This window comes from Neovison vison, chromosome 6 (assembly GCF_020171115.1).
Source record: "Neovison vison isolate M4711 chromosome 6, ASM_NN_V1, whole genome shotgun sequence".
Classification (NCBI taxonomy): domain Eukaryota; kingdom Metazoa; phylum Chordata; class Mammalia; order Carnivora; family Mustelidae; genus Neogale; species Neogale vison.
Window position 1 is genome coordinate 211,845,108 of NC_058096.1, and position 23,205 is coordinate 211,868,312.

A 23,205-nucleotide genomic window follows, 5' to 3' on the forward strand; every position below is an offset into this window, starting at 1 on the left:
AATTTTATAGTATGTTATTTTGAAAACTAAGAAAAAAAAATGTTTAAATGGGAAAAAGATCTGAACACATACTTCACCAAAGATGATGAGTCTCAAATAAGCACATGAAGCGATGCACTCGTTTCCAAATTAGACACAAATAAAAAGCACAGTGAAGTACCACTATATCACCGGAAGAGCTGACATTAGGAAAACTGACAATAGCAAGGGTTAACAAAGATGTAGAGTCACTGGCACGCTCATGCATCGCCAGTGGGAAAACAAAATGATACAGCCGCTTGAGAAAACAGCTGGACGGTTTCTTGAAGGTGGACAAGCACCATAAAACCTAGCCGTCTCACGCCTCAGGAAACATACCTAAGAGAAATGCAAACGTGTCCACATGACGAATGTTTATAGCAAATTCATTCATAACACCCAGAATTGAAAAGTACCAAAATGTCCCTCAAGTGACAAATGGATAAGCCAATCTCTGCGTATCTGTAACACACATCATGCATACTGTTGTCAGCAATAAAAAAAAAAAAGCACAAAGCACATGACACTCATAAGGACTGATGTATCTTATAACATGCATGAGTCGCAAAAGCATTAATGGCGAGTTTTGAAAGCCAGATTCAAAACGCAACACACTGCATAATTCCATTTGTATGAAATTCTAGAAAAGGCAAAACTATAGGGAGGACAGCAAACCCATGACTGTTATAGCCAGAGGTGTGGGAGAATATTGACTACACAAGAGTGTGAGGAAACATGATGTGGTAGTAGTTTTGTGACTATGCATTAGTCCAAACTCATCATGTTTTACACTTAAAACTGATTAACTTTATGTTAGTGGGGCACCTGGGTGACTCAGTTGGTTAAGGATCTGCCTTCAGCTTCGGTCATGATCCCAGGGTCCTGGCATCGAGCCCCTCACTGAGCACCCTGCTCAGCAAAGAGTCTGCTTCTCCCTCTGCCCCTCAACCTGCTCGTGAATTCTCTCTCTCTCTCTCTCTCAAATGTAAATAAATAAAAATCTTTTTTAAAAAAAACTTTATTATATGTTAGTTATACCTCATAAAGCTGAACAAAAATAAATGAATAGGTAAATGATGGAAGGAAAGAAGGAAGGAAGGAAGGAAGGAAGGAAGGAAGGAAGGAAGGAAGGGAGAGAGAGAGAAAGAAAGAGGAAAGGAAAGGAGGAAGGAAGGAAGAAAGAAAGAAAGAAATGGAGAAAACATCCTCCCTTCCTTCTTCTGGGAGAAAGGAAAGAACGAAAGAAAGGAAGAAAGGGCAGGATATAGGCAAGTTCTGGGACTGGACTTTGGAACTTGCAATGATAGAGAGACTTTACCACTCCTAGACCAGAAGGGCTAAGGAGAGGGAGAGAGAATAAATACTCAGACTCACAGAGGGCAGCTAGGAGAGCACCACAGCTACCCTGCAGGAGAAGAACCAGGAAAATAAGTGCATTCTATTTTCTCTTCTTCCATCTCATTGGCCAAACCCAAATGGAAGCCAGAGGACAGAGGAGCCCAATGACACCATCTGCTTGCGTCATCCTCCCAAGCACAGAACAGAGTGGAGAAGGGTGAGGGTAGGTCTGGAAGGGCGAACAGTGGACACACAGCTGTTTTAGAATTATCTTTTCAGTCAAGAAGTCTCTGCCCCTCGCCCACACACAGACATGCTCTCTCTCTCTCCCTAGAATAAATAAATAAATCTTTTTAAAAAATCAACTAGGATAATGAACCTAAATGTCTCTGAAACTTGTGTCTGCTAGTAAAGTCACATGCGCGTGAATCTTTGAATCTCACTAGCTCATTGAGGAAGTGAACAGACTTCCTATTCTCCCACGAGACACCCCTCTCCCAACCATTCCAGGGAGCCCCCAGAACAGAGAAGTCTCACATGTACTTACAAAAAGCTGGCTCCACCAGACATGAAAATAGGTTCCACCTTGTGGAACAAGCATCTCCAATTTATTTTTTTATTATTTTATTTATTTATTTGACAGAGGGAGAGAGAGAGAGCACAAGCAGGGGGAGCAGCAGAGGGAGAGGGAGAAGCAGACTCCCCACTGAGCAGGGTGCCCGACGTGGGACTCAATTCCAGGACCCTGGGATCATGACCTGAGCCAAAGGCAGAGACGCTTAATGGCTGAGCCACCCAGGCGCCCCTCCAATGCCCTGTTTATATAAAGTCAGGGTTGCAGGATAAAGTAAGCAAAGTGGGTAGAAAGAATGACTTTCTCTTCCTTTGAGTAGCACTCAGGAAGAAGATCCCCAAATGTTTTGGTTTCTCCCCTGAGTCACTTCACACACACAGCTAAGGTGGCTCTCTCTGGAGCCAAGGATTCAAATGCAAAGACTTTATCTGAAAAATTATTCCAGAAATCCAGTATGAACACTCCAAAAAGGAATATCCCACAAAGTCCTAGGGAAGGGACTCCCAGGAAAGTTAGTTGCTGCCATGGGCAATGGACTCGATCCCAGTGGACATCCTCTGAGTCTGTGGGACGCATCTCTGAATTTCCCCCACAGAGGAGCAAGGAGACTGGGGTATTTACCCATCAACTCCTATCTACCTCTCAATATTGAGGGCAATTCCTGCCCCACACAAGAGAAAGTCCCCAGGTAGAGAGTTTTTGGGGTTCTGAGACTCTGCCAACATCTGGAATGGTAAGATCCAAAGGGACACAATGGCAGGCCCACTATCCATCCCCTAACTTGCCTGAAATACCATAAGAGCAGAGAATAGGCCATATAATTCCTCATTCTACTCCCAACTAGTCCAGAATTTGGCATGCAGTAAGTGCCCAACAAGCAACCAGAGGCTAGATGAACATGCATAAAATAAACTTAAGACAATGATAAAAGAGATTGTTCCATCTCCAAAGATTTATCCAGAGGTGGGGAGAGAGAGGGGACATGTATTAGTTGTTTCCACAGAAAGCCTACTTCTGCAAACCTGATTGTCCCTAAGTTTAACAAACACACAAATACACACACATACACACACCCCTCCAGTTTCAGAGCAGAGACCTCTTGCTTTAAGAAATCAGCACATCCCACATCCCATTGCCACAGTAACTGGTTGAGCAGTGGTGTTGAAGAGAAACTCCCCACACTCCCGGGTACCAACTGGCCATGTCTGGAGACATTTTCCATTGTTGCAATGGAAGGGGGGGTGTTGCTGCAAGCATCTAGTGGGTGGAGGCCAGGGATGCTGTTAAACATTTTACAATGCACAGGATCAGCCCTCAGAGCGAAGAATGATCTGGCCCCAAATGTTGATACGGTCAATGTTGAGAAAACCTAAGTCAGAGGACAGATACATGATCCAGTTGGGGCCAATACAAAATCAACCTCAAAACTAGAAGCTTCTGAAGGCATCTGGTGGCTCAGTCGGTTGAGCATCTGCCTTTGGTTCAGATCATGATCTTGGGGTCCTGGGATAGAGCCCCATGTCATGTTCCCTGCTCAGAGGGGAGCCTGCTTCTCCCTCTCCCTCTGCCGCTCCCGCCCCTCAGTTGTGCTCTCTCGCTCTCTCTCTCTCTCAAATAAATAAAAATCTAAAAATAAAAAAAAAAAACTAGAAGCTTCTCAATTCTCTGGAAAGTGCAATATGGCCTATGCCCTTTGCCCTGATTTTGCTAACAGAGAAGGAGGGTTAGAGCTGTGTGGGGTGGGAAGAGAGATTAGCTTGGGTCCTAGTGCAGCCTGAGGGGGACACTGATGCCCGGAGAAAAATCTATAGAGATAAAGAGAAATTCAGCCCTTGCTCACCTCATCTGAGCCACTAGATCAAATCTCCCCTGAAGCTGGTCCTCTTTAGTTAAATGAGCTGTTAAATTCCTTTCCTGTTTAAGCCAGTTGAGTCGGCTTTTTTGTCACTTGCAACCAAGGGCACTCCAAATGGATAGGGTAGGCAGTCAGCGAGATGTGAGTGGGGGACAAATGCTTTCCAACTGACCAAAAGGACGACACCGAGTTCCACGCAGCAGAGACAGACCCATGGGGGCGCGGAGAGGACGGGAGTGTGTTCTCCCCTCCAACCACTGCCCTCCAGTCACCTCTAGCTTCATAATAATACATTTACCTTGCGGTTCTGACACCCCCTTCGGGGAGGGCTGCCAGGACAGTTCCACGAGGACCTTGGGGTGGGTGGGGGAGGGGGGCCAACCCCCCACCAAGCCAACCAGTAGGAGGAGTCCCTCAGATGATGGGAGGCAGCCCCAGGCAGACACCACCCAAGCTGTGTGCCGTGTTTTGGCCTTACAAAATTGAGGAAAGCAAAAGGGAAAGAAACCTCTCAGAAAGCAGGTAAGCAGAGACGCTTCTTTTTTTTTTTTTTAAAGATTTTATTTATTTATTTGACAGAGAGAGATCACAAGTAGGCAGAGAGGCAGGCAGAGAGAGAGAGAGGGAAGCAGGCTCCCCGCTGAGCAGGGAGCCCGATGCGGGACTCGATCCCAGGACCCTGAGATCATGACCTGAGCCGAAGGCAGCGGCTTAACCCACTGAGCCACCCAGACGCCCCCAGAGACGCTTCTTTTGAATCCCAGGCTTGTCTTCCTCAACCAACCCAGCTGCGACGCAGTTTCGATTTGCAGAGCCCCTGCTTCCGGGATGACGGTCTCCAAATGGCTCCAAATGATTTTGTACTGCAAAATAAAACCAAACTCCTGAAACCAGAGAGAGAGAGGTAGAGAGAGATGGCCCTCGCTATGACCTGGGACCCATGCAAGTGTAAAAGCAAGACAACCCTGACCGCTCGTAGAGTTGCCACTTCCGGACCTGCTTACTCTCCCTTCCTGGGAGTACACTTTATCTTTTACTGTATCAAACTCTTGCTGGAGAATTTAGCTCTCAATTCTTTCTCAGCCAAACTCAAGAACCAAGAACCGAGATCAGCGGAGAGGCAGAGAAGGGACCCGGCCAATGACAAAATGACAGGATGGACGATTATCCCATCCTCCTTTCCAGGAGGGTCCCCGGTATAAACACCACGTCGTTTGGGGGCAGAGCTGGTTGCAAGACACAGAAACCCATTCAAGGTGGTATGTGGAAGGGAGGATCCATTCCACAGTGCAACACTGTCTCCAGAACCCAAGGGAGGATGAGGGAGAGGGGAGATTCCTGCAGAACCGGCGTTGGGCACTTACGGAAGCAATGAATAAGGACCTGTTGAAGTCACTGGGTTGCATGCTCAAGTCACGGGAACGGACGCTCCATCTGGAACTAAGAGACGCCTCCAATGCTCCGGAGACATCTGCGCTCTCAGCTCTGCTTCCGTCAGCCCCATTCTTCTGCTCTGTGTGCTCAGCTGCCCTCACCACCCCAGAGTGGCCACCCATATTTCTCCATCTGCCTTTGGCCTTAGAAGTTCCGGCAACTGACCGCTTTCTTAGCATCTCAGTAAAAACCTTCCGGGGCAGGGGACTCTGATGGGCTCACCTCGAGTCAGGTGACCACCTCTGAGCCACAGTGGAGTCAGCTGTCAAAAGCGGAAGCAAGGGCCGGAGGACAAGCTAAAGGGCTTCACTCCAAGATGGCAGCTCACACACTGGCCCCGGAGATACGGAAGACCCACCGGTACCACCAACCGCGCCCCCCCAGACACAGACCAGTGACACGGAGTGTTAACTATTCCTTTATTAGGTGGTGAGGGGAGTGGGAGCTGTACAACACAAGGCCTGGGAACTTAGCTACACATGGATTGTGGCCAGAAGCCACATTACAAAAATAGCCTAAAAATATTTCTATTCTGCCCCCGGGGCTGGGCCAGGGGAGTACCAGGAGGAGGGGGTGCCACGCCGGTGGTTCCTTCCCTTCCTAGAGTCCCATATTTACAGGGAGACAAAGTGAAACGCACACATCTCCCCCGGTCGTCCTGTTCTCACCAGCCACCCTCACCCGGTTCTCCAAGGGAGTAGCCCAGGCTCTAGGGTAGGGGGGACCTGGGGCGGGCTCTGTGGGCCAGAAGGGTCCTTCCCCGGCAAAGCTATAGAACAAGTTCCATATGGAATGCAGTGAAGTGAGGGAGGCGGGATAGGAAAGAGGCTCCCAAGTCTCACCCAAGCCCTGCCCCGGAGGGTACGTCCAAGGGTGCCTACGTGGTACACACCAGGGTTGTGTACTCGGTACACAGGATCCCGGTCATGCCTGTGTACTCGGTACACAGAATCCAGCTTGGCCGAATGGGCCCACAGACTCAGCCCCACGGGGGCACTGGGGGGTTCGCAGGGGCAGGGAGTGTCTCCATATATATATTTTGTAAAAAATAATAATAATAATAAGTTTGTTTAAATGAATTTGTTTCTATACAAAATGTAAAAAAAAAAAAGAAAAAAAAAACCATAATAATAATCCACTCGTGTCAGAGTGTGTAAGGACAGAGACCAGAGAGGGCGGGAAGGGACGGCGGGGAGGAAGAATGTGGGAATGGGGGATACAGGAGGAGGTCCCAGGCTCTTCACAAGGCCCAGAGGGCGGGGGTCAGCACGCACCCCCTATAAATAAAGGAGGACTGAAAAAGCCTAGGCTGGTGACCCATCTCAGTCAGCTTCAGGGGGGTGGAGAGGTTTCAGGAGGGGAGGGGGAGAGAGAAGAGAATGGAAAGGTCTAAAAAGAAAGAAAGAGAGAGTCAGGATGGGACATCTGTTCGGCCCCCCAAAATCCAGGAACTGAAGAGCCTCAGGCCAACACCTGCCTCTTGGGGGTGACTTCTGGCTGGGGCCCCAGCTGGGTCTGGGCCTGAGCTAGGGGGCCTGGGACAGAAAGGGGGAGCGGCTGGGCAGGCAGTGCCCCAGCAGCTGTGGCCGTAGGCCCCGTGGCAGTGGCTGGGCTGGGCGTGGAGTCCGACCAGTCCGAGAGCGAGGGAGGCGAGGGGCTGGCCCAGTGCTCAGGGGACTCGGGGGATGGGGTCAGGTAAGGGTGCTCGCTCGGGACCCTCAGGAAGCGGGCCTTGGGGGGGCTGCCATGGGTGCCAGCTGCCGGGTACTCTTCGCCATGTCCCGCAGCCGCCAGATATGGCGGGGGCCGTTCCTGGGGGGACACGGGGGTCCCAGGATTCAGCAGCTGGGGCCCCGGGGCCAGCGGCAGCAGGAACGAGGGGCCTGGCGGGGCAGGTGGAGGCAGCCGGGCCCAGTCGAGGGGAACGGCCACGGGGTTCAGTAGACCCAAGCTGAGCACGCATCCCCCAGGAGGCTGGCGCCCTAGACCTGCCCGGCCCGCACCACCAAGCTGAGCCAGGGACACGGCCGTGGCAGTGGCTGCTGCATAGGGCCCCTCAAGGGAGAAGCCACCAGGGGATGCAGGGGGCCCACCGAAGGGCCGCGGGGAGTCCAGCGAGTCCACGGGCGACAGTGTGACCGAGCTCTCGGCCAGGGGACCCGGGCAGGCCAGCGTCAGCTTCTTGCCCCGTCCCCGGGTGCCCTGTGGCCCCAGCCCCGCCTTCCCCGGTGGCCTCCGGCTCTTCTTGCCCCCTGACTGTGCCACCTTGAGGCCAGGAAGGAAGGCCCCTGGGGGACAGAGGAGGGGCCCCAGGCCATGTGGGCCATGAGGGCTACGGGGCCCACTGGGCTGGTCCAGCAGGCGCACGATGTCCTGGTGCAGCCGCTCCTGGGCCACATCCCGCGGCAGCCTGTCCAGGTGGTCCGTGATCTCACGGTTGGCAAAGTGGTCCAGCAGCAGCTTGGCAGCCTCGTAGCTGCCCTCCCGGGCGGCCAGAAACAATGGAGTTTCCTCCTGAGGGGGAGTGGGGCACAGAACCCACCAGAGGTCAGCGTCACGAGAGCCAGGACTAACTCCTGGCCAAGGTCTCATAGGCCCCTGGTGGACATTGAGAGCCAAGAATTCACACTCTCCAGCCCAACAGACTTGGCTAGAATCCCAGCTCTGCTAACAGAAACTGGGCAAGTGATCTTAAAACACTTTCATCCAGGACCTACTAAGCACCACGCCTCAAAGCCAGGACTAGAGTAAGGAGAGTAAGGTACTCTCTTTAGGCACAACATTTAAGGGGTGTCAAAAAACAATCATCAAAATAAATGATATTTTAATGTATTACTTTTTAAATTAAGAGTATTGCAAAAGATACATAATGAATAAAATATCAAAACGTCAGATAAGGACAGAATCCACCCTGTGCCCCTCTAGGCCTGACTCTTCCCATTTATAAAGTGAGGAGAGTAATTCCCCCTTGCTAGGGTTTTAAAACAAAGATCATAACACTTACGTTTTACTGAGGATCTGCTAAGCATTTTACAAATGTTTGATTTCACTGAATCCTCAGGAGACAAAAGTGTGGTGGGTACTAGTGCTTCCCCACTTCAAGATGAGGACAGTAAAGCTCAGAGATGTTAAGCAATTTACCCAAGTTCACACAGCTTTTTCCTCTGACCCTGGTGGAGCCTGTTAGGTCCAAATCCTACACTGAAACCTGGCTGCAGGCAAGATAAATGCCCCCACTAACTTACCCCACCCTGCTCTTTGCCACATTTAGGGAATTGTACCAGGGCTGACTGCCTGGTGGGTCAAGGGCTGGGGCTCACCTTGCTATCCTGCATGTCCTTGTTGGCTCCATTTTTGAGCAGGGCCAAGGTGGCCTCCACATTGTTGACCGCTGCTGCCCAGTGTAAGGCTGATTTCCCTGGGGGGTGCAGGAAGAGAGGTCAGGTTAGGACTGGGTTCATTTGCTAGGATCCCATGGCAGAGGGAGGGGAGTATCCAGAATATGGCCTTTTAGGGGGGTGGGCTGGCGGGGGGGATCTGCCATGAGTATCTGACCATGTGTTTGGATCCATGTATGTGCAGACCTGTGGAGTGACTCTCTCTGTCCAGGGAACCTACAGTGTGTGACTGTCCATAAGCAGGGGTACTATGTGGGGCGCTGGTTGTAGCTAGAGCTGGGCTTGTCCAGTGCAGTAACCACCAGGCACATACTGCTCTTCAGATTTAAACTAATTACAACTAAACAACATAGGTGCTCGACGGGGAAAGGACAGTCTTCTCAACGAACACTGTTGGAACAATTGGCTCTCCACATGCGAAAGAATAAAGTTGGGTCCCGACCTCACACCAAATACAAAAATTCACTCAAAATGAACCAGAGACCTAAACATAAGAGCTCAAACTATAAAATATTTACAGGAAAACATAGGACTAAAACTTCATGACCTTGAATTAGGCAAAGGATTCTTAGATATGATACCAAAAAACAAGCAACAATAACAAGAGAAATAGATATATTGTACTTCACCAAAATTAAAATGTTTGTGCTTCTGCGTGAAAAGAAACCCTATAAACGGGAGAAATAGTTATAAACCATATGTCTACTAAGAGACCTAAACCTGGAACATATAAAAAACTCAAAACTCAATAATAAAAAGACAAAAACCCACTATGTTAACTATCCTGGAATTAAAAGAATTTTTTTAAGTGATCTTCCCTTTTTTTTTTTTTTAAAGATTTTATCCATTTATTTGACAGAGAGAGCACAACCAGGGAGAGCAGCAGGCAGAGGGAGAGGGAAAAGCAGGCTCCCTGCAGAGCAGGGAACCCCATGCGGGACTCGATCCCAGAACCCCGGGATCATGACCCAAGCTTGAGGCAGTTGCTTAACCCAGGCACCCGGCACCTGGAATTAAATTTTTTCTTAAAGATTTTATCTGTTTATTTGATAGAGAGAAAGAGTTCACAAGTAGGCAGAGATGCAGGCAGAGAGAGAGGAGGAAGCAGGCTCCCCGCCGAGCAGAGAGCCCGAAGCAGGGCTCGATCCCAGGACTCTGAGATCGTGACCTGAGCCGAAGGCAGAGGTTTAACCCACTGAGCCACAAAAGCACCCCTAAAATCTTTTAAAAAACAAAAAAGACCCCTAAGATGACAAAAAAAAATTTAAAAATGGGCCAAGGATCAGAATAGACATTTCTCCAAAGAAGATCTACAAATGGGCAATAAGCACAGGGAAACACGCTCAATATATTATCCAGCAGGGAAATAAAAATCAAAACCACAGTGAGATGCCCATGCACACCCACTAGGAAGGCACAAACGACAGACAGTAACAACTGTTTGGGAGGATATGGAGAAACTGGAACTGGAACCCTCGTGCTCCACTGGCAGGGGCATCAAACCGGGGCGGGGACTGTGGTAAACAGTCTGGCCACTCCCCACGAGGTCCAACACAGAGTGATCACATGACCACACGACCCACCCAGCAATGCCACTCCTGGATTTGTACCCAAGAGAAATGAAAACATACATCCACACCAAAACATGAACACGAACGTTCACAGTAGTGGTAGCCAAAAAGCAGAAACAACCCTAATATCCATCAACGGATAAACCGATTAACAAAATGTATATCCATACAACCGAATATTATTTGATCATTAAAAAATTAAAAACAGGGGCGCCTGGGTGGCTCAGTGGGTTAAAGCTTCTGCCTTTGGCTCGGGTCATGGTCCCAGAGTCCTGGGATGGAGCCCCACATAGGGCTCTCTGCCCAGCAGGGAGCCTGCTTCCCCCTCTCTCTCTGCCTGTCTCTCTGCCTATTTGTGATCTCTGTCTGTCAAATAAATAAATAAAATCTTTTTTAAAATTTTAAAAACAAGTTAAAAGTACTGATCCATGCTATCACACTTCATAAACCTTAAAAACATTACCCTGAGTGAAAGAAGCCAATCAAAAAAGACCACATATTATTTGATACCCCTTATAGGAAATATTCAGAGTAGGCAAATCCATAGATAGAGAAAGTACATTAATTAGTGGTTGCCCAGGGCTAGGAAGACAAGATTGGAGGGGGTCAGTAACAGTGAGAGCTTGTGTTCCAGGTGATGAAAATGTTCTAAATTGTATTGTGATGACAGTGGCACAACCATGTGATTATATGAAAAGCCACTGGATGTTATACTTCCAATGGCTAAATTGTATGGTATGTGAATTATATCTAAATAAAGCTTTGAAGGGCGCCTGGGTGGCTCAGTGGGTTAAGCCGCTGCCTTCGGCTCAGGTCATGATCTCAGGGTCCTGGGATCGAGGCCCGCATCGGGCTCTCTGCTCGGCAAGGAACCTGCTTCCTCCTCTCTCTCTCTGCCTGCCTCTCTGCCTGCTTGTGATCTCTCTCTGTCAAATAAATAAATAAAACCTTTAAAAAAATAAAAAAATAAAGCTTTGAAAAAAAAAAAAAAGGCAAGGACAACAAAGGTTAAAAAATTAAATAAGGGTGCCTGGGTGGCTCCGTCAGTTAAGCATCTGCCTTCAGCTCAGGTCATGATCCTGGGATCCTGCGATCAAGCCTGGTGTTGGGTTCTCTGCTCAGTGGGGAGTCTGCTTCTCCCTCTCCCTCTGCCTCTCCCCCCACCAACTCATGCTTACTCTCTCGCTCTCTCTCTCTGTGAAATAAATAAATAAAACCTTTAAAAATTTTTAAATGAAATAAGACATTTAGCCCTTCATTCACCCTAGCCACATTTCAAGAGCTCCAAAGCCACCAAGTGTGGCCGGCGGCCACCACAATGGATGGCACAGACCAGGAATATCTCCATCATCATGGCAAGTTCTATTGGACAGCGGACTTCCAGAGCCACAGTTCTCAACTGGGGTGATGTCCCCACCCAGGGACATTTGCCAATGTCTGAAGACATTCTGGGCTGTCACAGCTAGGGAGTGGAGTGCTGCTGGCATCTAGTGGGTCAAGGCCAGGGATGCCACTTAATATTCTACATTGCAAGGACAGCCCTCCTCAAAAAGAATCATTCAATCCCAAGTGTAAATGGTGCAGAGGTTGAGAACAGCAGCTCCCAGGGATGTTTATGAGCATCTGAGTGTGTCTGCAGCTGTGTGAGATCCTCCGGCTATGAGGGCAGGTTGCTGTGAATCCACTCCGGCCAGGACCTGGGCCATCAAGCCATCTCCACAGAGGTAGGTAACAAACACCACGTGTGGATTTGGCTAATTCACATAGTATGCCAACTGTCCAGCAGAGGGCAGCAGAGTAGGTTCTTCTAACAAAACAGAGGGAAATGACGTGCCTTGGGGAAAGCAGCCTTTTTCTAAGTCACTGAGGTGTCCTATGGGCTAGGGGACGCCGTGAAAAAAGAAAAAAAAAGCATGTGAGTTGAAGTCCATGTCAAAGCCCTCATATGTGAGTTTCAGTGATTGGGTCTCAAAGTAATTCACCTAATTCACATAACATACATGACAGTCAGGGCCCAAGGGACACCCTCTAAATCCTCCACCCATTGCTACTCCCCACAGCTTACCAAGCTCATCCACGGCATTGACATCAGCATGGCTGGCAATGAGCTCTTCCACCATGCCCTCCACCGCCAGGCGGGCTGCCAGGATCAGTGCCGTGGAGCCATCTGCCATGCGGGCATCCAGGTCTGTGGAGCGGTTCCGGATGAGAATCTAGAAGAGAAGGCATGCAGAAGGGAGGGTCATGGCATTAACAGAGGGACCAGGAGCATCCCTAAGTCCCCTGAATTCCCCAATCCCCACAGCCCCTAGACTCCACAAAGTTCAGGAAGCAGCTACCTGCCAGCCTCGGTATATTGCCACTTCCCAAATGAGAAAAACAGAGCTGTATTTTGTAGGACGAGGGCTCAAACCCAGGTCTGATGCGTGTGCCAGCTCCAGAGTCCAAAGGGGTTGGTGCATCTCACCTGGAACACACCCTGGGCATCCGCGGTGACAGCAGTGTGCAAAGGAGTGCGCCCTGAGTGGTCCTGGGCATTGGTGTCTGCCCCTGCATCCAGCAGCCGCTTGGCTGCATCAGCCCGGGCATAGCGGGCAGCCAGGTGCAGGGCCGTCTCGCCTGTGCGGTCAGTCCGTGCCCCAAGCTGGGCTCCCTGACAGATCAAGTCTGAGATGATGCTGGCTGATGTGTCTTCTGCCTCATCCTCCTCGGTGGGCATTGGCTCCAGGGCCCCCCCACAGAAGGAAGCCAGCATCAGTGGGGTGAAGCCATCTGTGGGGACCAGGAGTCTGTCACAAGGGAGGTGGGCACAGGGACCTTTCCAGGGAATACCACTGAGGACACTGCATTAGCAGGAAATGGGACACATGGGAGCACAAAAGGGAATGGCGTGTGCACACACACACCTGTGTCAGGTACCCCAGAAGCCAGCCCAGATGAGGATTCACAGGCAGCCCTTCCGTGATTTGTCACAAGAGGGGATCCAGGAAGCAGGAGGGGATCCAAGAGGGAGGGAGGAGCAAGCCTTCAGCCTCAGGCAAATTCCCAGGAGGTTAGGTCAGCCTGATCCTGAAGGGGGACTCTGGGGGCTGAGCTGTACCTCAAACTGCTCGAGGCGAAAGAGCTGTGCCTTTCCCACGCCCCCACCCACTGGGTAAGAGCCACTCCAGGGACATAAGATCCCAGGCAGCTCAGACCCTGGTAGCTTGAGGAATTTCAAAAGAGAGCCACAGGAGCAGGCCGTTTGGAAAAGCAAAATGAGCTGGGGGAGAACTACCCTGAAATGTGGCAAAGACGGATCCAAGAGGATCCAAATACTGTGATCTACTACATTCCGCGTGAGCATTTACCCTCGCTAGGGGAGCCACGCGCACCCCATTCCCCACCCTCCAGCCTTGGATAGCGCTAAACCCAGTCCCTGGCTCAAAGAGAGCCTTTAGCTCCGCCCCCTGAATTCATCTGCATATTCCAACTCCCGAGCACACTGATTAGCTGAGGGCTGAGCACGTGACTCTAGCCCATCCAATCAGAGGTCATTCTGGAAGTTCTGCCTTTGCCGCGGGTAATACAGGTTTTATAAGGCTGGTGAGGCTTGCGTCTACCGCGCAGCCAGGGGAACGCCTCCGCAGGCTGGAGCCGGGCGGCCGTGCGTCCTGGACCCAAAAATCCATGACGCTTCTGGTTACAAGAGCCAGTAAATCCCTTGTTTTACTTCACCTAGTTTGAGCTGGGCTATTATCACTCACAACCAAGAGTCCTGATTAAACACAACCCCACAGATGCACGCTGGACACAGCCAACTCTCCCCCAGAACGCAGACCTAGATGCAACTTTTCACAGCAGGACGGGGAAGGGGCATCCTTGGCGGGGAGGCCCCGTCACTGACCTGGGCCTCGCACATTGACATCCATGCCATCGGCATCCACATCGCCCTGCGGGGGTGTCAACGCCATGGCCGGCGCCACACGGATGTCTGCAGCAACCAGGTGGTGTTGGGTCCACTGGCGGCAATCCACAGTATCCTCGGCCCCCACACCGGGCTCCTCTACCTGGAGGCACAAGGACCAAGGCTCTCACAAGGGTTTGAGAGAGATACAGTTAGAGGGACAGTCTGAGCACCCTCACAGGTTCCTCTCATGGAAATGCACTCACAGTCCCAAGATACCATGAATATCCTCCTTCTCTTATACCTACGGAAACAGGAAATTGACATGCCGGAGCTCAGAACTCCTCAAAGGAAGAACGGGGATTTTTTTTTTTTTTTTAAGATTTTATTTATTTACTTGAGAGAGAGAGAGAGCACGAGAGGGAAGAGAGTCAGAGGGAGAAGCAGACTCCAAGCTGAGCAGGGAGCCCAGTGCAGAACTGGATCCCAGAACTCCAGGATCATGACGCCAGCCCAAGGCAGTTGCTTAACCAACTGGGCCACCTAGATACCCCAGAAGAAGAGGGATTTTACTCTGGGTTGGAAGTGGGGAGGGCCAGAAACCCAAGATGGGTGATCAAGGAAGAGACAGAGAGCATAGCACCTGTCAGAACACACCTCTCTATACACGAGACATAACATACCAAAAATGAAATTAGGGAAACAATATCATGACAACAGCATCAAGAAGAATATAATATTTAAAAGTAAATTTAACAGAAGAAATGCAAAACTTGCATTCTGGAAGCTATAAATCACTGGTAAAAGAAATGCAGGGGTGGGGCTGGGTGGTCCCTCACGGATCAATTTTAATCTGAGAAAAGGGTGATTGGGTGGGAGAGAAAGAGAAAATCAAGAGAGATGCTCTGGGTACCAAGTGGGACTCCTACTCAGTACCATTAACATGAACATAAGGTATCAGGACCGAACAGTCATACACAAATGTACTGATTTCCCTTCACAAGCATAGCACCTGGGCCCCTGGCAGGAGCTTGATAAACTTCAGACTCAGGGTCCAAAAGGCATAGTGATGTTATGGAAACAGGACGGAGTATTCTTAACTAGCCTGCCAAGACATTTAAGAGCCTTCAGGAACCAAACACAGCCTGATCAAGTCAGACCCGCGCTTAAGGACTGAGGTAGAGAGTTGAATTTCATGGAGGGGAAAGCCAGATGATGGACAGTTGTCTCATCCTCCGTGACCCTTTCTGGTTCGCTGTCCCTCAGCTGGCAAATCACACTAGAGCTCTGAGCATCTCATTAGCAAAGTCAGGATAATGCTGTCATTCTGCAATGCAAAAATGCCATCAAAAACATATTGTAGGGGCACCTGGGTGGCTCAGTGGGTTAAAGCCTCTGCCTTTGACTCTGGTCATGATCTCAGGATCCTGGGATGGAGCCCCACATCAGGCTCTTTGCTCGGTGGGGAGCCTGCTTCCCTCTTCTCTCTGCCTGCCTCTCTGCCTACTTGTGATCTCTCTGTCAAATAAATAAATAAAATCTTTAAAAAATATATATATTGTGGGGGTGCCTGGGTGGCTCAGTGGGTTAAAGCCTCTGCCTTCGGCTCCGGTCATGACCCCAGGGTCCTGGGATGAAGCCCCGCTTCAGGCTCTCTGCTCAACAGGGAGCCTGCTTCCCCCCCACCACCTGCTTCTTTGCCTACTGGTGATCTCTGTCCATCCAATAAATAAATAAAATCTTTGGGACGCCTGGGTGGCTCAGTTGGTTAAGCAGCTGCCTTTGGCTCAGGTCATGATCCCAGCGTCCTGGGATCGAGTCCCACATCGGGCTCCTTGCTCGGCAGGGAGCCTGCTTCTCCCTCTGCCTCTGCCTGCCTCTCTGTCTGCCTGTGCTCGCTCTCTCTCCCTCTCTCTCTGACAAATAGATAAGTGGAATCTTTAAAAAAATATATTTAAAAAAATAAATAAATAAATAAATAAAATCTTTAAAAAATCTTTTAAAAATCTGGGGCGCCTGGGTGGCTCAGTGGGTTAAGGCCGCTGCCTTCAGCTCGGGTCGTGATCCCGGGGTCCTGGGATCGAGCCCCGCGTCGGGCTCTCTGCTCGGCAGGGAGCCTGCTTCCTCCTCTCTCTCTGCCTGCCTCTCTGCCCCCCTTGTGATTTCTGTCTGTCAAATAAATAAATAAATCTTTTTAAAAAAATCTTTTAAAAATCTTTAAAAAAAACATATTTTGGGGCGCCTGGGTGGCTCAGTGGGTTAAGGCCTCTGCCTTCGGCTCAGGTCATGATCCCAGGGTCCTGGGATCGAGCCCCGCGTTGGGCTCTCTGCTCGGTAGGGAGCCTGCTTCCTCCTCTCTCTCTCTGCCTGTCTCTCTGCCTCCTTGTGATCTCTGTCTGTGAAGTAAATAAATAAAATCTTTAAAAAAAATAAAATAAATTAAATTAAAAAAACATATTTTGCTTAAAAAAATATATTGCACTATCTACTTAATATCCACTTTGGGATAAGAACGAAAAAGAAAAGCCTGAGGTGAACAGATTTCTTCAGGTGTCAATTGTAATATATGTCTCCATTTCATGAACATTAAAATCTAGGCTGAGAGTGCCCGTGTGGCTCAGTCACTTAAGCAATAGACTCTTGGTTTTGGCTCAGGTCACAGTCTCAGGGTGGAGAGACTGAACCCCAGGACGGGCTCCACGCTCAGCCCGGTCTGCCTGAGATTCTCTCCTCCTTGTCCTCTGCCCCTCCCCCACTTGTGTGTGCGCTCTCGCTCTCTCGCCCGCTCTCTCTCATAAATAAAGGGAAGAGGCAGGCTGAGAACTGCCTCTAGGCAGGGAGAGGCAGCTGAGAACTGAGGTGTATATTAATAGCTGCTTTATAGGATCCTCATAAAGATGAAATAAGATGCTTGTGTGTGTTCAAGACATGCAGCAAGTAGAAGGAAATGCTAGCAGGAACCTGTTACAGACAGAACTGTGCTCCCCCAAAAGTCCTATGTGGAAGCCCTAACCTCCAACATGACTATATTTGGATGTGGGACCTTTAAGGAGATAATTAAGGTGACACAAGAGCATAAGAGTGGAGCCCTAATGCAATAGGATTGATATCTTTGTGAGAAAAGGAAGAAGCACCAGGGCTCTCCCCTTCTAGGCCCACAGAAGAATGCGTGCGTTCATGCGGACACATGAGAAGGCAACTGTCAAAGAGCCCAGAAGAGAGCTCGCCAAGAACCAACCCTGCCGGCACCTTGACCTTGGGACTTCCAGCCCGCAGAACTGTGAGAAAATAAGGATCTGCTGATAAGACCCCCAGTCTGTGGTATTTCATAACGGCAGCCCAAACTAACAAAGACCCCACGGGTGTGGCCCCAGCAGAGGACATGGTGTTTAAAACCCTCTAGGAGCACTTTCGGCCTGCACACGCTGGACAGAGTTGGACCCAGCAGAGAGAAAGCAGAGTTTCTCTCTGGGCCAGGGGCTCCCCTCCAGGAAGATCCCACCTTGGCCTGGGAGCAGAGGCCTGGTTAGAGAGGGGCAGGATGGGACAGGTGCCGTGACTGCTCCCCGGAGCTGGGGAGAGCAGAGATTCCCCCTGACTCTCCCCCTGGCCATCGGGACCTCCACCCAGGACCCTGAGGGCAGGAATCAGAGAAAGGGGCACCACCTTCAGTCGCTTAGCCTCTGGGCACTCCGTATCCATCCAGTCTGTGGCCACCTCCCCCATCAGACTCTCGCTCTTGGCCATGTTCCTGTGGGGACAGTTGAAAGGCGGTAGGAGAGAGGAGACAATGGGGACATGTACCCTGATAGGAGGATCGGGGGCGGGGTCAGAGAAGAGCTCCCAGAGGCCAGGTCTGGGTCTGGGTCTGGGGTCCTGGGTCAGTAGGCACAGGAGACAGGGTCAAGATACAGGGTCCAAAGAGGGGATGTAGGATGAAATCAAGGTCACAGTGGGGGACAGTCAGAAGTTACAATGGGTGGCAGCCAGGATCTTAAGGTAGAATTGGGCAAGAAGTGGGGTCAGGGTCAGGACAGTGGGCTATGGGATAGACGAAGGTCACAGGCATGCAGCAGGGATTACAGAAGATGACATCAGGAGTCATGAGGATGGAGTTATCCTCACCACAGGTGAGAGATGAAGCCAGGATCAAGGAGGTTGTAGTGAGGAGTCAGGAGGTCATGAAGTCACAGGAGAGGGGTCAATTCAGGGGTTAGGTCAGGGTGGGGTTGGAGGTCTTGAGGGACACATCAGGGAGTTGGAGGCGAGACCCAGTGCCAAGGTCAGAATGAAGTCAAAGGTCAGGGTGAGTTAGAGCCAGAGGTGGTACTTGGGGGCCATAGAGGATAGGGCCACAGGTCAGTAAGAGACTGAGGTACAGACAGGGATCATGAGGCCCACAAATTTGAGTATCACGGTGAAGTTCGGGAGGCCAGGATCAGGGCAGGGTCATGGTGGGGTCAGAGTAGGGTTGGGGTCAAGGAAACTGAGATACAGGAAAAGAAGTCAGAGGGTCATGAGTCCAGGGTGGCCCCCAGGGATCACCGGGTCAGTCAGTTGTTAAGGGGATGAGCCCTGAGGTCCTGGCTGGAATCTGAAGTTAGGGTCTGCTCGGGATGAGAGGTTAGAGTCCGGCCACAGGGGGCTCAAGGGCTCCCAAGCGGCCCCACGGTCAGGCACGGGGAGCAGCCAGGGTCCTTACTTCATGCCCAGTGCGTCTTGGCCCACAGGCTCCCGCCGGCCCTTGTGGCCAGCAGCCACATCCTTGTGGAGCGCGAAGCCCTCGGGGAACCAGAGGGTGCTGTGCTCACGCTTGCGGCGGGCCACCATGACCCCCAGGACGAGGATGACCAGCAGGAAGACCGCGCTCGCAGCCAGCAGGGGAAGCAACGGCACGCTTGGCTCCGGCAGCTCCAGCGGCTCCCCTGGGGGCGGGAAGCAGGGGGGCTCGAGCACAGGCCCGGCCCCCTCCAGCCCCGCAGAGCCCCAACGCCACCCTCCTCACCCCCCAGGCCGGGCCTCACCCCGCACGGCCCGCAGCGGGTACGGGAAGTCCAGGCGCTCCACGGCCGACAGCGCTCCCAGGTAGTCGGCCGCGCTCTGGGCATCGGGGAAGCAGTGGTCATTCTCGGGCGACTGCAGGCACAGCCGGTTGTCGATCTCCAGCATCACCACGGAGCTGCAGGGATGCGAGGGAAGGACAGGCAGGTTCCATGGCGCACCTGCCGTCAGCCAGGCCCGGAGCCCCGACCCCGGGGGCTCAGAAGAGCCCCCTCCTCTCACCATGTTGTCAGGGCCCACATGCCCCCAGTCTGGCACCGAACCCCACTAACGCCCCAAAACCAGTCTTGTTGTGGCCACCAGGGTCCCCTGACCATAAATCCAGTGGGCACTGTTTTCACGTCAACATCTCTAGTGGATGCCATCGGCGCACACCCAAGTCTCCAGCTTCTAACAGCGGACAGCCGCCTCTACTCCAGGAAATGGACCTCAGCAAAGTGGCGACCTCTTCACCTGGGAGGTGACAGTCCTCAGGGCAGTCCTCAGCCCAGGACTGGCTGATACAGGGTGTACACAGTGGCCCTCCGGTCTCAAGGGGGCGACTGACTCGGGGTGTTATTTGTGCTCTAGAGCTCCCTGAGGAATTGCACTGAGGCCAGACGGAGACCCCTTCCTGCCTCATCCCGCTTCCCTCCTTCCCTCTCTCCTGAGAGCACCCTTCCTTGCGGCACAGACGTCGGAATCCCCATCTCAGACTCTCCAAACTCCCTCTCACCTTGAGATGCCATCCTAGCTCTCCGGCTGCTCCCTCTCCTCTTTTGTGAGCTGATTTCCCTCAACCAATCCCTGGGTCTCTGTGTCCCCAAGTCATTCTTTTGTCTCCACTTCTGTGAGTCCCTCCCATGGCTTCAACACCCTTTTGTCTTTCTCATCTGTGCCTTCAGCCTTGCCTGTCTCCTGGAGGGGGGACCTCTACAATACCCTAGACTCCTCAGACTCTGCAAGCCTATGATCCCTGTTTATCACCCTGTGTCCTTTTCTGGGTGAGACACACACCCCTGCCCCCGCTGCCCAGAGAGCCTATCACCACACCCAGGGAGCATCCAGGGACCGGTAAGTCAGCCAGACTCCATCCACTCCCCCACGCCAACTGTCCCTATCAGAGCCCCTACCCTCCATCTCTAGAATCCAGCCCTCTTTGGCCAAGGGCCCCTTGCCTGCTCAGAGGCCACACCTCCCTTCTGGCCTCCCTCCCAGGCCACCCACAGGAAAATTCTGTTTTCCATTTCTAAAAAAAAAAAAAAAGCAAAAACTACACATGCCCTTAACCACTCTGCTCTCCAGAGGACCCCTTCTGGTACCCAGAGGCACTTTTGTCACATCTTGGGGGGGGGGGCACCTGCACATAGTGGGTGGAGGCCAAGCCCGCTCCCAAGACAACCCCCTCCCCAAGCAAACAATGACCCGGCCCCAGATGACAGAGGTGCAGAAGGTGGGACATGCAGGTCACATCACCAAGAAAGCTCCCCAAGATGTTAAGGGAAGTGAAACCCATAAGCCCTGAGGAGCGGGGACCCTCCCCTCCCAGACCAGCACCCTCAAGGACCCCCGAGGCTCCTCCAGTGCAGCACGCACCCGATCACCTCCGGGGCCAGCTCGCGCCGGTTCCGGGACTCGGAGCCAGGACCCGGCCTATGGTAAGGGAAGACCATGGCCTGGCCGTTCTCGTCCAGGCGGAAGCGCAGCGAGGTGCGCAGGATGGCGCTGAGCCGCTGCAGGAAGTCGGCGCTGGAGCGCAGCAGCTCCTCCGGCGGCAGCAGCACGGTGAGCACCAGCACGCCGCGGGCCAGCAGGGCGGGCACCTCACCCGCACAGTCCAGCCCGTCCCAGCCACACTCCTCCGTGTTGCAGCCCTGGTCACAGCGGCCATCAGCAAAGTGGTCAGCACAGTACTTCTCGTACACGGGGCTGGGGGAGGAGAGGAGTGCGGTCAGAATCGTCCAACACCCCCGCACACGCCCAGAGAGGACCCAGACTCCAGAGACACAAGGGGTACAGACGGTGAGAGCAGAGAGGGCTCGAATGTATCCGACAGGTGTCAGGCCTTCTGCAAACCCAGCCGTTCCTTCAGTAACTAGTAGCAAATAACTATGGACAGATGCCTGCTGTAGGCATCCAGAAATATGCCCGCCCAGGGACAGCAGGCATTCCAGTGGGCAGAGACAGACATTGAAAGAGATGAATGAGCAGCAGAATACAGAGCATTTCAATTACACATCAGAAAAAGCTGAATATAAACACACACATATGCAGGATACTATGGGAATTAAAGGCTAAGGAGGAAAATAAAGCAGGGGAAGTATTGGAGGTGGCCAGGGAGGAACTCACTGAGAAGGGACTGCTGTTGGAGTGAAGGCTTGAAGGAGGTGAGGAAGGAGCCATGTGGCTTCCTGAGGGCAGAGGATTCCCAGCAGAGGGAACAGCCAGTGCAGTGCAAAGACCCTGAGGTGCAACCAAGCCTAAGGTATCTGAGAAATGGCAGAGGCCAGGGTGTCTGGGGCACAGTGAGTGAGGAGGAAAGTTGGGGTAATAAAGACAGGGAGATAAAAGTGAGGGAAGTGTTCTAGGCAGACAGAGGGACAAAAGAGGCAGAGCAGAGGGAAGGACAGATGAGGTCCAAGAATGGACCAGAAGAGGTGTAGACAGGGACACCTGGGTGGCTCAGTCAGTCAAGCATCTGCCTTCAGCTCAGGTCATGATCTCAGGGGCCTGGGATCAAGTCCCCCATCAGGCTCCCGGCTCATCAGGGAGTCTGCTTCTCCCTCTGTCCCTCCCCTCACCCAGCTTCTGGGCATGCTCTCCCTTCTCTCAAATGAATGGATAAAATCTAAAAAAAATCTTAAAAAAAAAAAAAAAAAGAAGTAGACAGACATTTGGGTGTGCTGAGGGACGAAAGGAATTCACGGATGGACGGAACAAAGTCCAAAGATGGACAAACAGGACATGGGGAGAGGCGGATGGAGTGCACAGGTAGAAAGAAAGACACAACATGGACAGGTCATGTCGTGTGTGGTGGGAGGGACAGAGGGCAGTGGTACATGGGTGGGCAGATGAGCCGCACAGACAGACCAAGAGCACTCAGACGGGCAGACAGGGTCCACGAGGAAACTGAGGGCGAAGGAGTGGACATCCTACGGACAGTCTAAAGATGGACTGACATTAAGCCAGCGAAGCAGCAGAGAGAGAGGCGGGGCCCACAGATGCGCAGGTGGGGCCCACGGACGGAGAAGACACAAACGGCGAGCGGTCGAACCGACCGGTCCGAGGGACGACGGACAGACAGACAGACAGACGGAGGGGCTCACTTGCAGGTGCGCTCGCGGCCGCCAGCGCGGCAATCGAAGTTGTCGTAGAGGCAGGCGGGCGAGCTGCAGGCGGGGTCGCAGCGGCTGTTGTTGAAGAGGCGCCAGCACTGCAGCGCCGCGCACTGCCGCCAGGGGTCGCCCACGCTCAGCGAGCAGTCTCCGCCGTCCCAGCCGCAGCCCGGGCTGTTGCACTCGCGGTCGCAGCGCTTGTCCCCGCTCTTGGCCTCGCAGGCGGCGCTGGGGCACAGGGGCTCCTCCGGGGCCTCGGGCGCCGCCGCGGGCGCCTCGCACCTTGGTCCGGCCCAGCCCGGCGCGCAAGCGCAGCGGAAGAAGGGTGCGAGCGGCGCGGGGCGGCAGGAGCCCCCGTGGAGGCACGGGGAGGCCACGCAGCTGGCGTTCGCGGCCCCCGGAGGCGACCCCCGCGCGCCCCGGCAGGCGGGTCCCGATAGTCCTGGGGGACAGGCGCAGCGCGGCCCACGGACCGTCTGCTGGCACGGGACGCCCGCCGGGCACTGCAGCTCCCGACAGGTGCGCGCCACCCGCTCGCAACGCGGGCCCCAAAACGGCTGGGGACAGAGAGGGGAGCGAGGGATTTGGTAAGGTGGAGAAGAGAGAAAGGACGATAGGGGGTCAAGGCTTCGGAAGGTTGAGCCTCCGATCTCCCCAGGTCCCGCCCAACCTCACCCCTAGCAGAGAAGCCCCTCCTTCCCCCGGAGGCCATGCCTCCAAACCTGTGCCTCCCCGCAACACACACACACACACACA

General features: G+C 52.6%; 1 protein-coding gene across 1 annotated transcript in view; it reads right to left on the bottom strand.

Moving 5' to 3' along the window:
* Nucleotides 1-5,621: 5,621 nt before the first annotated feature.
* The window catches only part of NOTCH3 (notch receptor 3), a 34,178-nt gene continuing 16,594 nt past the window's right edge, over nucleotides 5,622-23,205 (bottom strand). Inside the window, exons 24-33 of the mRNA XM_044253838.1 lie at nucleotides 22,441-23,006; nucleotides 20,711-21,043; nucleotides 19,099-19,253; nucleotides 18,777-18,999; nucleotides 17,741-17,825; nucleotides 14,075-14,237; nucleotides 12,656-12,960; nucleotides 12,254-12,401; nucleotides 8,540-8,637; nucleotides 5,622-7,733 (exon numbers count right to left, since the gene is read on the bottom strand). Coding sequence (XP_044109773.1) covers nucleotides 6,681-7,733; nucleotides 8,540-8,637; nucleotides 12,254-12,401; nucleotides 12,656-12,960; nucleotides 14,075-14,237; nucleotides 17,741-17,825; nucleotides 18,777-18,999; nucleotides 19,099-19,253; nucleotides 20,711-21,043; nucleotides 22,441-23,006 — 3,129 coding nt within the window. The 3' untranslated portion in view covers nucleotides 5,622-6,680. The remainder of the gene's footprint in view (nucleotides 7,734-8,539; nucleotides 8,638-12,253; nucleotides 12,402-12,655; nucleotides 12,961-14,074; nucleotides 14,238-17,740; nucleotides 17,826-18,776; nucleotides 19,000-19,098; nucleotides 19,254-20,710; nucleotides 21,044-22,440; nucleotides 23,007-23,205) is intronic.